The sequence below is a fragment of the Globicephala melas genome, chromosome 2, assembly GCF_963455315.2.
Source record: "Globicephala melas chromosome 2, mGloMel1.2, whole genome shotgun sequence".
NCBI classification, from domain to species: Eukaryota; Metazoa; Chordata; class Mammalia; order Artiodactyla; family Delphinidae; genus Globicephala; species Globicephala melas.
Window position 1 is genome coordinate 70,171,026 of NC_083315.2, and position 13,370 is coordinate 70,184,395.

The 13,370-nt window shown below is 39.7% G+C and overlaps 1 protein-coding gene across 1 annotated transcript in view; it reads left to right on the forward strand.

Annotated features, from left to right (window-relative positions):
* The window catches only part of HERC1 (HECT and RLD domain containing E3 ubiquitin protein ligase family member 1), a 215,321-nt gene that overhangs the window by 182,661 nt on the left and 19,290 nt on the right, over positions 1-13,370 (forward strand). Inside the window, exons 61-65 of the mRNA XM_060294157.1 lie at positions 1,382-1,675; positions 10,336-10,401; positions 10,576-10,701; positions 11,572-11,710; positions 12,748-12,929. Coding sequence (XP_060150140.1) covers positions 1,382-1,675; positions 10,336-10,401; positions 10,576-10,701; positions 11,572-11,710; positions 12,748-12,929 — 807 coding nt within the window. The remainder of the gene's footprint in view (positions 1-1,381; positions 1,676-10,335; positions 10,402-10,575; positions 10,702-11,571; positions 11,711-12,747; positions 12,930-13,370) is intronic.

A 13,370-nucleotide genomic window follows, 5' to 3' on the forward strand; every position in this document is an offset into this window, starting at 1 on the left:
TAGCTTTGAATTTATCCCTTAAGAGTATGAGGTCTGAGTAAAATAAGTGGGGCTGTTTGGGCAGAATCACATGAAGATAATTCATGTCTAAAACAGTTGTTTAGTAATCCTAAGCCTGCTTTTACTTTATTTTAGTGGGAGTAAAATTTTTAAATAACCCTCAAATTTGTATAGTGTTTCTATTATTCATGTCAGATTATTTATTCATTCCAAAACTTCTTTAAATCCCTGTACCTCAGAGTATATCATCTTCCCTTTTCTGACCCATATATCTATTTTTGTGTGGCTTTGCCCTCCCACAGTTGGGAGGGGGAATGGATATGGGCGTCAGAGTGAACATCCTGTCCACTTTATCAGGTGAATCCTTGTGGAAAGTTTAGTAGAAGAGGTAAGGTTGAATTAAGTAAGGTCATTAAATACTAGAATGGGAAATTACGGATTTGGACTTGTTGCCCAGGCCATGATCCTGTATAGCTTGTCTTTCAGCCCTCAGTAGTCACAGTATGCTGCTCCTAGGCAGAGCTCACCTGGGGTTTTTCCTTTTTCCTCTTTTTTTTTTTGCCATGCTACATTAATCTTATCAGCTGTTAACCACACCCAGTTAATTTCACTGAGGTTTGCCCAGGTTTTCTTTACTGAATCGCTCAGTCTCTCACAGAGTTGCTCTAGTATATCTAGGGAGGGCCAGGGAAGAAGGTTGTCTTTGATGGCTACCAGGGTTCTTTTGGTAAAGGAGGAAATGTGAGAGGGAGCAGGTCTCCATGGTTCAGTTATCTGCCTTTTTTTTTTTAATTCAAGAAAAACTGTAATGAAAAATATGCTAAATGCAGTGTGGTGTCCTGGGTTGAATCTTGGAGCAGAAGAGGAGCATTAGGGACTTCCCTGGTGGTCCAGTGGTTAAGAATTCGCCTTCCAGTGCAGGGGACGCGGGTTCGATCCCTGTTTGGGGAACTAAGATCCCACATGCTGAGGGGCAACTAAGCTGGGCCCTCTAGAGCCCACGCGCTACAACTAAGTCCCAACACAGCCAATAAATAAATAAATATTTTTTAAAAAGAAAATAAAAGAAAAGGAGCATTAGTGGGAAACCCTATAAAGTTCTGTGGTTTAGTTATAATTGTAACCAGTGTTACGTTCTTAGCTTTGATTATCGCACCATGGTTATATAAGATGTGAACATTACAGAAGGTTGTGTGAAGGGTTTATAGGAATTCTCTGTACTATCTCTGCAACTCTCTATGTATCTAAAATTATTTCAAAGTAAAAAGCTTAAAAAAAACAGTAAAGTTAAAATATGACTACAGGCTTTCAGAATGCAGGAGGCTAATTTATATTATTTGGCAGAGGCTCTTCAGCATAATATCCTTGCATTTTCTCTTAGCCTCATGTGGTTTGTGGTGACCAGCTTGTTCACAGCCCCTATATGCAATGTCTGGCTTCCCTTGCTGTGGGACTTCATCTGGATCAGCTGCTGTGTAATCCTCCAGTGCCACCACACCACCAGAACTGCCTCCCTGACCCTGCATCGTGGAATCCAAATGAGTGGGCCTGGTTAGAATGTTTCTCAACCACCATAAAAGCTGCTGAAGCCCTGACCAATGGAGCACAGTTTCCAGAATCTTTTACTGTTCCCGATCTAGAGCCTGTTCCAGAGGATGAACTTGTACTCCTAATGGTAAGTGTAGTATGAGCTACTGTTATATGTAACTGAGATTGTATTATGGATGTTTAGTAAGTAGCAGACCCTCAATAAGTATTTGCTAGCTTGAATAGAGCAAGAAGCACACCCTTATATAAACTTAAAATATTTTGCGTTCAGATACTCACTTTCAATCTGATGGAAGTCTTCTTTGGTGACAGGGATTGATTATGAGAATTGTGGAGCTCTTATAAATGTGCTGGTTTTCAGTGACATAGTCACATTTTCTCATTTTCTTGTCCATAGGTACCTTGTTAGTGTGTGTGCATATATGTGTGTGTGTGTGTGTGTGTGTGTGTGTGTGTGTGTATTTATTATTTTTCCCCTGTTAGAGCTTATCTGTATTTCTTCTATTTACAATAACATTGTAAAAGGTACCTTCATTTTGTTTTGTTTTATTTTTTAAACATCTTTATTGGAGTATAATTGCTTTACAATGTTGTGTTAGTTTCTGCTGTATAACAAAGTAAATCAGCTGTATGTATACATATATCCCCATATCAACTCCCTCTTGCATATCCCTCCCACCCTCATTATCCCATCCCCCAAGGTGGTCACAAAGCACCGAGCTGATTTCCCTGTGCAATGCACCTGCTTCCCACTAGCTATCTACTTTACATTTGGTAGTGTATATATCTCAGTGCTACTCTCTTACTTCGTCCCAGCTTACCCTTCCCACTCCCCATGTCCTGAAGTCCATTCTCTACGTCTGCATCTATTCCTGTCCTGCCCCTAGGTTTGTCAGAACTTTTTTTTTTTTTTTAGATTCCATATATATGTGTTAGCATACGGTATTTGTTTTTCTCTTGCTGACTTATTTCACTCTGTATGACAGACTCTAGGTCTATCCACCTCACTACAAATAACTCAGTTTCGTTTCTTTTTATGACTGAGTAATATTCCATTGTATATATGTGCCACATCTTCTTTATCCATTCATCTGTCAGTGGACACTTAGGTTGCTTCCATGTCCTGGCTATTGTAAATAGAGCTGCAATGAACATTGTGGTACATGACTCCTTTTGGATTATGGTTTTCTCAGGGTATATGTGCAGTAGTGGGATTGCTGGGTCATATGGTAGTTCTATTTTCAGTTTTTTAAGGAACTTCCATACTGTTCTCCGTAGTGGCTGTATCAATTTACATTACCATCAACAGTACAAGAGTGTTCCCTTTTCTCCACACCCTCTCCAGCATTTATTGTATGTAGATTTTTGATGATGGCCATTCTGACCAGTGTGAGGTGGTACCTTATTGTAGTTTTGATTTGCATTTCTCTCATGATTAGTGATGTTGAGCATCCTTTCATGTGTTTGTTGGCAATGTGTTTATCTTCTTTGGAGAAATGTCTATTTAGGTCTTCTGCCCATTTTTGGAGAGGGTTGATTGATTTTTTTGATATTGAGTTGCATGAGCTGCTTGTGTATTTTGGGGATTAATCCTTTGTCAGTTGCTTCATTTGCAAATATTTTCTCCCATTCTGAGGTTGTCTTTTGGTCTTTTTTATGGTGTCCTTGGCTGTGCAAAAGCTTTTAAGTTTCATTAGGTCCCATTTGTTTATTTTTATTTCCATTTCTCTAGGAGGTGGGCCAGAAAGGATCTTGCTGTGATTTATGTCATGGAGTGTTCTGCCTGTGTTTTCCTCTTAAGAGTTTTATAGTGTCTGGCCTTACATTTAGGTCTTTAATCCATTTTGGGTTTATTTTTGTGTATGGTGTTAGGGAGTGTTCTAATTTCATTCTTTTACCTGTAGCTATCCAGTTTTCCCAGCACCAGTTATTGAAGAGGCTGTCTTTTCTCTGTTGTATATTCATGCCTCCTTTATCAAAGACAAGGTGACCACATGTGCCTGGGTTTGTCTCTCGGCTTTCTATCCTGTTCCATTGATCTATATTTCTGTTTTTGTGCCAGTACCATACTGTCTTGATTACTGTAGCTTTGTAGTATAGTCTGAAGTCAGGGAGCCTGATTCCTTTAGCTCCCTTTTTCTTTCTCAAGATTGCTATGGCTATTTGGGGTCTTTTGTGTTTCCATACAAATTGTGAAATTTTTTGTTGTAGTTCTGTGAAAAATGCCATTGGTAGTTTGATAGGGATTGCAGTGAATCTGTAGATTGCTTTGGGTAGTAGAGTCATTTTCACAATGTTGATTCTTCCAATCCAAGAACATGGTATATCTCTCCATCTGTTTGTATCATCTTTAATTTCTTTCATCAGTGTCTTATAGTTTTCTGCATACAGGTCTTTTTTTCTCCTTAGGTAGGTTTATTCCTAGGTATTTTATTCTTTTTGTTGCAGTGGTAAAATGGGAGTGTTTCCTTAATTTCTCTTTCAGATTTTTCATCATTAGTGTATAGGAATGCAAGAGATATCTTTGCATTACTTCTGTATCCTGCTACCTTACCAAATTCATTGATTAGCTCTAGTAGTTTTCTGATCACATCTTTAGGATCCTCTGTGTATAGTATCATGTCATCTTCAAACAGTCAGTTTTACTTCTTTTCCAATTTGAATTCCTTTCATTTCTTTTTCTTCTCCGATTGCTGTGGCTAAAACTTCCAAAACTATGTTGAATAAGAGTGGTGAGAGTGGGCAACCTTGTCTTGTTCCTGGTCTTAGAAGAAAGGTTTCAGTTTTTCACCATTGAGAACAATGTTGGCTGTGGGTTTGTCATATATGGCCTTTATTATGTTGAGGTAGGTTCCCTCTGTGCCTACTTTCTGGAGAGTTTTTATCATAAATGGGTGTTGAATTTTGTCGAAAGCTTTTTCAGCATCTGTTGAGATTATCATATGGTTTTTATCCTTCAGTTTGTTAATATGGTGTATCACATTGATTGATTTGCATATATTGAAGAATCCGTGCATTCCTGGATACACCCCACTTGATCATGGTGTATGATTAATGTGCTGTTGGATTCTGTTTTCTAGTAGTTTGTTGAGGATTTTTGCATGTATGTTCATCAGTGATATTGGCCTGTAGTTTTATTTTTTTTGTGGTATCTTTGACTTTTTTTGATATCAGGGTGATGGTGACCTTGTAGAATGAGTTTGGGAGTGTTCCTCCCTCTGCTGTATTTTGGAAGAGTTTGAGAAGGATAGGTGTTAGCTCTTCTCTAAATGTTTGATAGAATTTGCCTGTGAAGCCATCTGGTCCTGGACTTTTGTTTGTTGGAAGATTTTTAATCACAGTTTCAATTTCAGTGCTTGTGATTGGTCTGTTTATATTTTCTGTTTCTTCCTGGTTCAGCCTTGGAAGGTTGTGCTTTTCCAGGAATTTGTCCATTTCTTCCAGGTTGTCCATTTTATTGGCATATAGTTGCTTTTAGTAATCTCTCATGGTCCTTTGTATTTTTGCAGAAGTTGTTACTTCTCCTTTTTCATTTCTAATTCTATTGATTTGAGTCTTCTCCCTTTTTTCTTGATGAGTCTGGCTAATGTTTTTTCAATTTTGCTTATCTTCTCAAAGAACCAGCTTTTAGTTTTATTGATCTTTGCTATTGTTTCCTTCATTTCTGATCTGATCTTTATGATTTCTTTCCTTCTGCTAACTTTGGCGGGTTTTTTGTCCTTCTTTCTCTAATTGCTTTAGGTGTAAGGTTAGGGTTTTTTGGGGTTTTTTTGTTTTTAACATCTTTATTGGAGTATAATTGCTTTACAATGGTGTGTTAGTTTCTGCTTCATAACAAAGTGAATCAGCTGTACGTAGGTTAGGTTGTTTATTTGAGATTTTTCTTGTTTCTTGAGGTAGGATTGTAGTGCTATAAATTTCCTCTTAGAACTGCTTTTGCTGCATCCCATAGGTGTTGGGCCATCGTGTTTTCATTGTCATTTGTTTCTAGGTATTTTTTGATTTCCTCTTTGATTGCTTCAGTTATCTCTTGGTTATTTAGCAGCATATTGTTTAGCCTCCATGTGTTTGTATTTTTTTACAGTTTTTTTTCCTGTAATTGCTATCTAGTCTTGTAGTGTTGTGGTTGGAAAAGACATTTGATATGATTTCATTTTTCCTTCAATTTACCAAGGCTTGATTTGTGACCCAAGATATGATCTACCCTGGAGAATGTTCCATGAGCACTTTAGAAGAACAGTATTCTGTTGTTTTTGGATGGAATGCCCTATAAGTATCAATTAAGTCCATCTTGTTTAATGTGTCATTTAAAGCTTGTGTTTCCTTATTTATATTCATTTTGGATGATATGTCCATTGGTGAAATGGGATGTTAAAGTCCCCTACTATTATTGTGTTACACTCGATTTCCTCTTTTATGGCTGTTACCATTTGCCTTGTGTATTGAGCTGCTCCTATATTGGGTGCATAAATATTTACAATTGTTATACCTTCTTCTTGGATTGATCCTTTGATCCTTATGTAGTGTCCTTCTTTGTCTCTTGTACTAGTTTTTATTTTGAAGTCTATTTTGTCTGATATGAGAATTGCTACTCCAACTTTCATTTGATTTCCATTTGCATGGAATATCTTTTTCCATCCCCTCCCTTTCAGTCTGTATGTGTCCCTAGGTCTGAAGTGGGTCTCTTGTAGACAGCATATATATGGGTCTTATTTTGTATCCATTCAGTCAGTCTATGTCTTTTGTTTGGAGCATTTAATCCATTTACATTTAAGGTAGTTATCGATATGTGTGTTCCTATTACCATTTTCTTAATTGTTTTGGGTTTGTTATTGTAAGTCTTCTCCTTCTCTTGTGTTTCCTGCCTAGTGACATTCCTTTAGCCTTTGCTGTAGAGCTGATTTGGTGGTGCTGAATTCTCTTAGCCTTTGCTTGTCTGTAACGGTTTTAATTTTTCTGTTGAATCTGAATGAGCTCCTTGCTGGGTAGAGGAATCTTGGTTGTAGGTTTTTCCCTTTCATCACTTTAAATATGTCTTGCCACTCCTTTCTGGCTTGCAGAGTTTCTGCTGAAAGATCAGCTGTTAACCTTATGGGGATTCCCTTGTATGTTAATTGTTGGTTTTCCCTTGCGGCTTTTACTATTTTTTCTTTGAATTTCATTTTTGTTGGTTTGATTAATTTGTGTCTCGGCATGTTTCTCCTTGGATTTATCCTGTATGGGACTCACTGCGCTTCCTGGATTTGATTGACTATTTCCTTTCTCATGTTGGGGAAATTTTCAACTATAATCTGTTCAAATATTTTCTCAGACCCTTTCTTTTTCTCTTCTTCTTTTGGGACCCCTATAATTCAAATGTTGGTGTGTTTAATGTGGTCCCAGAGGTCTCTGAGGCTGTCCTCAATTCTTTTCATTCTTTTTTCTTTATTCTGCTCTGCGGTAGTTATTTCCACTCTTTTATCTTCCAGGTCACTTATCCGTTCTTCTGCCTCAGTTATTCTGCTATTGATTCCTTCTATAGAATTTTTAATTTCATTTATTGTGTTGTTCATCATTGTTTGTTTGCTGTTTAGTTCTTCTAGGCTTCCTTGTTAAATGTTTCTTGCATTTTGTCTATTCTATTTCCAAGATTTTGGATCATCTTTACTATCATTACTCTGAATTCTTTTTCTGGTAGACTGCCTATTTCCTCCTCATTTGTTAGGTCTGGTGGGTTTTTACCTTGCTCCTTCATCTGCTGCATATTTCTCTGTCTTCTCTTTTTGTGTAACTTACTGTGTTTGGAGTCTCCTTTTTGCAGACTGCAGGGTCGTATTTCCCGTTGTTTTTGGTGTCTGCCCCCAGTGGGTGAGGTTGGTTCAGTGGCTTGTGTAGGCTTCCTGGTGGATGGACCTGGTGCCTGTGTTCTGGTGGGTGGGGCTGGATCTTGTCTTTCTGTTGGGCAGGGCCACGTCCAGTAGTGTGTTTTGGTGTGTCTGTGAACTCAGTATGATTTTAGGCAGTGTCTCTGCTAATGGGTGGGCTTGTGTTCCTGTCTTGCTAGTTGTTTGGCATGGGGAGTCCAGCACTGGAACTTCCTGGCTGTTAGGTGGAGCTGGGTCTTAGCGTTGAGCTGGAGATCTCTGGGAGAGCTCTCACTGATTGATATTACACAGGGCCAGGAGGTCTCTGGTGGTCCAGTGTCCTGAACTCAGCTTTCCCACCAGAGAGACTCAGGCCTGACACCAGGCTGGAGCACTAAGACCCTGTCAGCCACACGGATCAAAAGCAAAGGGAGAAAAAGAAAAAATAATAGTAATACTAATTTTTTTTAATTATTAAAATAAAAATAATTAAAAAAAGAAGAGAGCAACCAAACCAATAAACAAATCCACCAATGATAACAAGCACTGAAAACTGTACTAAGATAAACGTAAAAATCAGAATCCAGTCAGTCGCAGACAGCAAACCCCAAGTCTACAGTTGCTCCCAAAGTGCACCACCTAAATTTTGGGATGATTCATTGTCTATTCAGGTATTCTCCAGATGCAGGGTACATCAAGTTGATTGTGGAGATTTAATCCGCTGCTCCTGAGGCTGCCGGGAGAAATTTCCCTTTCTCCTCTTTGTTCGCACAGCTCCTGGGGTTCAGTTTTGGTTTTGGCCCCGCCTCTGCATGTAGGTTGCCTGAGGGCATCTGTTCCCACCCAGACAGGAGGGGCTTAAAGCAGCAGCTGATTAGCCCGCTCTTCCTCATGCAGGCTGGGGGGAGGGAGGGGTACAGTAGTTATAATTGGAATGTGGGGCGAGCCTGCAGCAGCAGAGGCCAGCATAATATTGCAACAGCCTGAGGTATGCCGTGTGTTCTCCCAGAGAAGTTGTCCCTGGATCACAGGACCCTGGCAGTGGCGGGCTGCCCAGGTTCCCGGCATGGGAGGTGTGACCTGTGCTTGCACACAGGTTTCTTGGTGGCTGCAGCAGCAGCGTTAGCATTTCATGCCCGTCTCTGGGGTCCGAGCTGATAGCCACGGCTCGCACCCATCTCTGAAGCTCATTTAGGTGGTGCTTCTGTGGGCAGACAGGGAAGGAATCCCCTCTCCTCGCACACCCCGAAACAATGGTCTCTTGCCTCTTCAGCAGCTGCAGACTTTTTCCCGGACTCCCTCCCGGGTAGCTGTGGCACACTAGCCCCCTTCAAGCTGTGTTCACGCAGCCAACCCCAGTCCTCTCCCTGGGTTCTGACCTCCGAAGCCTGAAGCCCGAGCCTCAGCTCCCAGTCCCCGCCCGCCCCAGCGGGTGAACAGAGAAGCCTCTCGGGCTGGTGAGTGCTGGTCAGCACCGATCCTCTGTGCGGGGATCTCTCCGCTTTGACCTCTGCACCCCTGTTGCTGCGCTGTCCTCCGTGACTCTGAAGTTTCCCCCTTGCCCACCCCCCTGCCCCGTCTCCGCTAGTGAAGGGGCTTCCTAGTGTGTGGAAACTTTTCCTCCTTCACAGCTCCCCAAGCTGCAGGTTCCATCCCTATTTTTCTGTCTCTGTTTTTTCTTTTGCCCTACCCAGGTATGTGGGGAGTTTCTTGCCTTTTGGGAAGTTTGAGGTCTTCTGCCAGCATTCAGTAGGTGTTCTGTAGGAGTTGTTCCACATGTAGATGTATTTTTGATGTATTTTTGATGTATTTGTGGGGAGGAAGGTGATCTCCACATCTTACTCCTCTGCCATCTTGAAGGTCCCCCAGTATATATATATTTATAAATATTTTTAGCATCTTTTCCTGGTCATCTTTTTAGATTTATTCCAATTATAGATTCTAAATTATTTGGTACTTCAATAATGTTTAAGAGAACATTTTAGTTGTCATTTCTTTCTGATTGTATTTGAAAGCGTCTAGATACAGAAACTGTGTTGGAGATAAAATGCCGGGGTGGATAGTGCAGGCCAGCACTTGATCTAACAACCCCTTTACCTAGTTAAGATTTATATAAACAAACATTTGAATATATAAATAAAGATACAGTATAAAAGAGACATATGAATTGAAGGAAATTATCTAAATATAGAATATTTTAATTAGGAAGTATCCTTCTGAGCCCATTTGCCTCAAATATGTCATTTGTAGATGAGGAAGCTGCATCCTAGAAAGGTGACCTGCCCACAGCCATACAACGAGTTCACGGGGGTGGTGAACTCGGGGGTGGTGGCTCCTGCAGATGACCTTGTACCTATGGGTGCTCAAAAGTGGTTAGCTTTGAATCTCCAGTGTGTTCGTGATAGGTATCCTAAGTATACATGGAATCATTTTAAATGTTTGCATGATAAAGCTATATAATAAAAGATAATATATTTAATTATGTGTTTTTATACTAGGTTATATGTGGTCAGAATTGTACCTTTGTCATACAGGCCAATGGCACAGTGTTGGCTTGTGGGGAAGGAAGTTATGGCAGATTAGGACAAGGAAATTCAGATGACCTTCATGTGCTGACAGTTATTTATAGTAAAGGGAAATATTAAAAATCAAGTTTGGCATGATTGTGAAACTGCTCTTAAATTCTCATAATATTACCAAATTCTTTAAGACTCAGTTGTTAAGAACAGATAAATCATTCGCAAAAAGATTTTCTCAAAACATGGCCTGGGAGAAGGGAGGGCTGCATTCTGGTCTTCACGCTGCTTGTAACTGACCATGTGATCTTGGGCTTCTCCTTTCCTATTTAAAAATAAGTGATCATTTTTAAGGCCTCCTAAAAAAAACCCAAAAAAACATAAATATTGATTAAGCAAAATTGATCCTGGTGTTTGCTGTCTTTCAGGATAACAGTAAATGGATTAATGGCATGGATGAACAAATTATGTCTTGGGCAACTTCCAGACCTGAGGTCAGTAAAGATAAAGATAACTGTATGGTGGTTCTTAGTAAATCTTCTGGTTCCAAATGCTTGTGTGTTCGTGTCCCGGTGTCCCCCATAGAGGCTGGTACACACTTAGTACCCAGTACATGCTTGTTTGAATGAATTAATGAATCAAATTTTGACTTGATTGTGGTTTTCTAGGACTGGCACCTGGGAGGTAAATGTGATGTCTACCTGTGGGGTGCTGGCAGGCATGGACAGCTGGCAGAAGCTGGAAGAAATGTAATGGTACCTGCAGCAGCTCCCTCATTCTCACAGGCCCAACAGGTAACTAACAGGGTAAAGAAATGTAGAAGAAACTTGGGAACTGACAATTCTGATTCCCTTGCTGTCAGTAACTTACTGTAGGATAAAGTTTATCCATTGCATAGTCTATTGTGAGGAATCACCAAAGAAAGTCATGATATATAGCTTGTATATAGCTTCTAAATAAAAGTTTTTTAGAGTTTTTATCAGACTTAGGTTTAGTTAATAAGTTTCTAAATTTTTCTTGTTTTCACGTATCATGAATTAACATCATGATGCATTATGCCTGCCCAGCATATATTTATAGAAGTTAAGATATTGGTAATTATTAATTCTCTCTTTGGGGGCCATAAACTTACTGGGATCTTTAACCAGATTTCATTGACACTCCTCCCCTCGTCTAATAATCATGGTACTATATCTCTAAACCCTTCTTGAGGCCAGTGCTTTCTCTTCCATTCTTCTCTACCTCGGTAAGCCCCAGGATACACTGTTCTTTCATGTGTATATCCCCTGCAATTTCTGCTTCTTGTGGCCTCCAGCCAGTCTTTACTATTTTCCCATCAGCCTCTCCTTTTACTTCGTTTATCTATTATGTTGTTAATGTTATTATTTAAACTCTGCACAGTTGGCTGAAAGCCCTGTAGATAACATGTTTCTAAAGTATCTTAAATCATCAGATGAGCCTCATACATCTCTTGGTTAAGTAAGAGGTTTTATAATAATCAAGGGCTTATAGGAACCCCATTGTTATGTCAACCCTTCCCCTTTAATGAAAGGATAAAAGAACCGATAAAGGTATCCTAAGTATACATGGAATCATTTTAAATGTTTGCATGATAAAGCTATATAATAAAAGATAATATATTTAATTATGTGTTTTTATACTAGGTTATATGTGGTCAGAATTGTACCTTTGTCATACAGGCCAATGGCACAGTGTTGGCTTGTGGGGAAGGAAGTTATGGCAGATTAGGACAAGGAAATTCAGATGACCTTCATGTGCTGACAGTTATTTCAGCCTTACAAGGTAAAATTATCCTCAGTTAAAAGCTGATCGGAAACTATGGCCTATTTGTAGGAATGTTTGCTTATTATGTTAGAACTCATCTCAAACCGTTGCTAGATAAAGTCATGTAGGGCTTTCACTTAGATTCTCGTTTAGGCATGTACAACCTTAATTTTCCATATTTTGAGCTGTATTATTTTGCAAGTTACTTATCATAGCCATGCTAGAATTGCTGTGTTAATACACACTGAAGATTGTAAACAAATTCTTTAAAATTGCAAAACTGTAATTAGGCAACTATTAATAGCAGTAGTAATCATGCATGCACTTCATTAACATTAAAAATCAATTTATACGGAAATGTGCGTATGTACTAAAGACTTTAAAGGGCATCCGCATCAGAGTGCTCTGTGACTTGGAGAAAGAAAACCTCTGGAAAAACCACTGCACGGACCCCTGGCTTGTTCCTAAAGTTAACTTTTACTGACTCTGAAGCCTACAAAGAGAGCAAATTGAGTTTTTTAAGTAAAAGCATACAAGTAACATGAGTTCAGAACAAATTCTTGAGTAGCTCTAAGTTCTCTTCCTTCAGATCTGTGTGTGAAGTGCACAACACTAGGGATGGGAGGACTTGGTTCCTGTTCGGTTCTATTAGATCCTGCCTCGGGTACTTTGCACAAGCTACTAAACCTCTTTGTGACTCAGTTTCCCCAGTTGTAAAAGGGGTGATGATAATATCTGCCTCATAGGATCTGTGTGAAAATAGAAAATGAGCGATCCATGTAAAGCATTTGTAGGAGTGGCTAGAACATAATCTTTAGTGACTATAACTGCTCCTATCACCCTTCTCCTCTTCCTTGTCATCATCATTTTATGTGACTGCTCCCAATTTTCTAGGTTATGGCTGCAAATCTGATTTTAAATTAAAGACATTGTTTATATTTCTGAAGTACTGTTGTGGTATTTTTTGATTCTGTGAGATTACTCTGTAGCAGCTTCAAGTAAAGAGGGGACTTTTAACATTCAGCGACTCTTGTTGGGTTTCTGCTCTGTTCCAGGCTTTGTGGTGACCCAGCTGGTGACTTCCTGTGGTTCTGATGGACACTCAATGGCCCTGACTGAAAGTGGTGAGGTCTTTAGCTGGGGAGATGGTGATTATGGCAAACTCGGCCATGGGAACAGCGACCGGCAGCGGCGGCCCAGGCAGATTGAGGCCTTACAGGGAGAAGAAGTGGTGCAGGTCGGACAGAATATGGATAAGTTTATCTTTTTTTTTTTTAATGTTTATTTATTTGGCTGTGCCAGGTCTTAGTTGTGGCATGCGGGACATAGTTGCGCCTGGATAAGTTTATCTTTGAATGTAAACATACTAGGTGTTGAGTTCTCAAGTTTAGGTAATGAAAAACAGTAGTAAAAATTTATTACCCCATCATAAAAGATCCAGTGTTTTTGGTGGTTCAGAGTCATTCTTGAGTGTCTCAGGAGTTTGAATGGGCTTTGGTGTTAGAATGGACTCCTTTTTCCTGAGCCAGCTGGTTGACCCAGGCCAGGGTGCTTCAGGTCCTTGGAAGAAGTGGGGTTTAACTCCTGCCCCACAATTCTTGATATAGTGTTAAATGGAAAGCTTTGCTTTCAACCTATCATTATCGTTACAAAGGTTGAGTTCATATACATTTTCTGG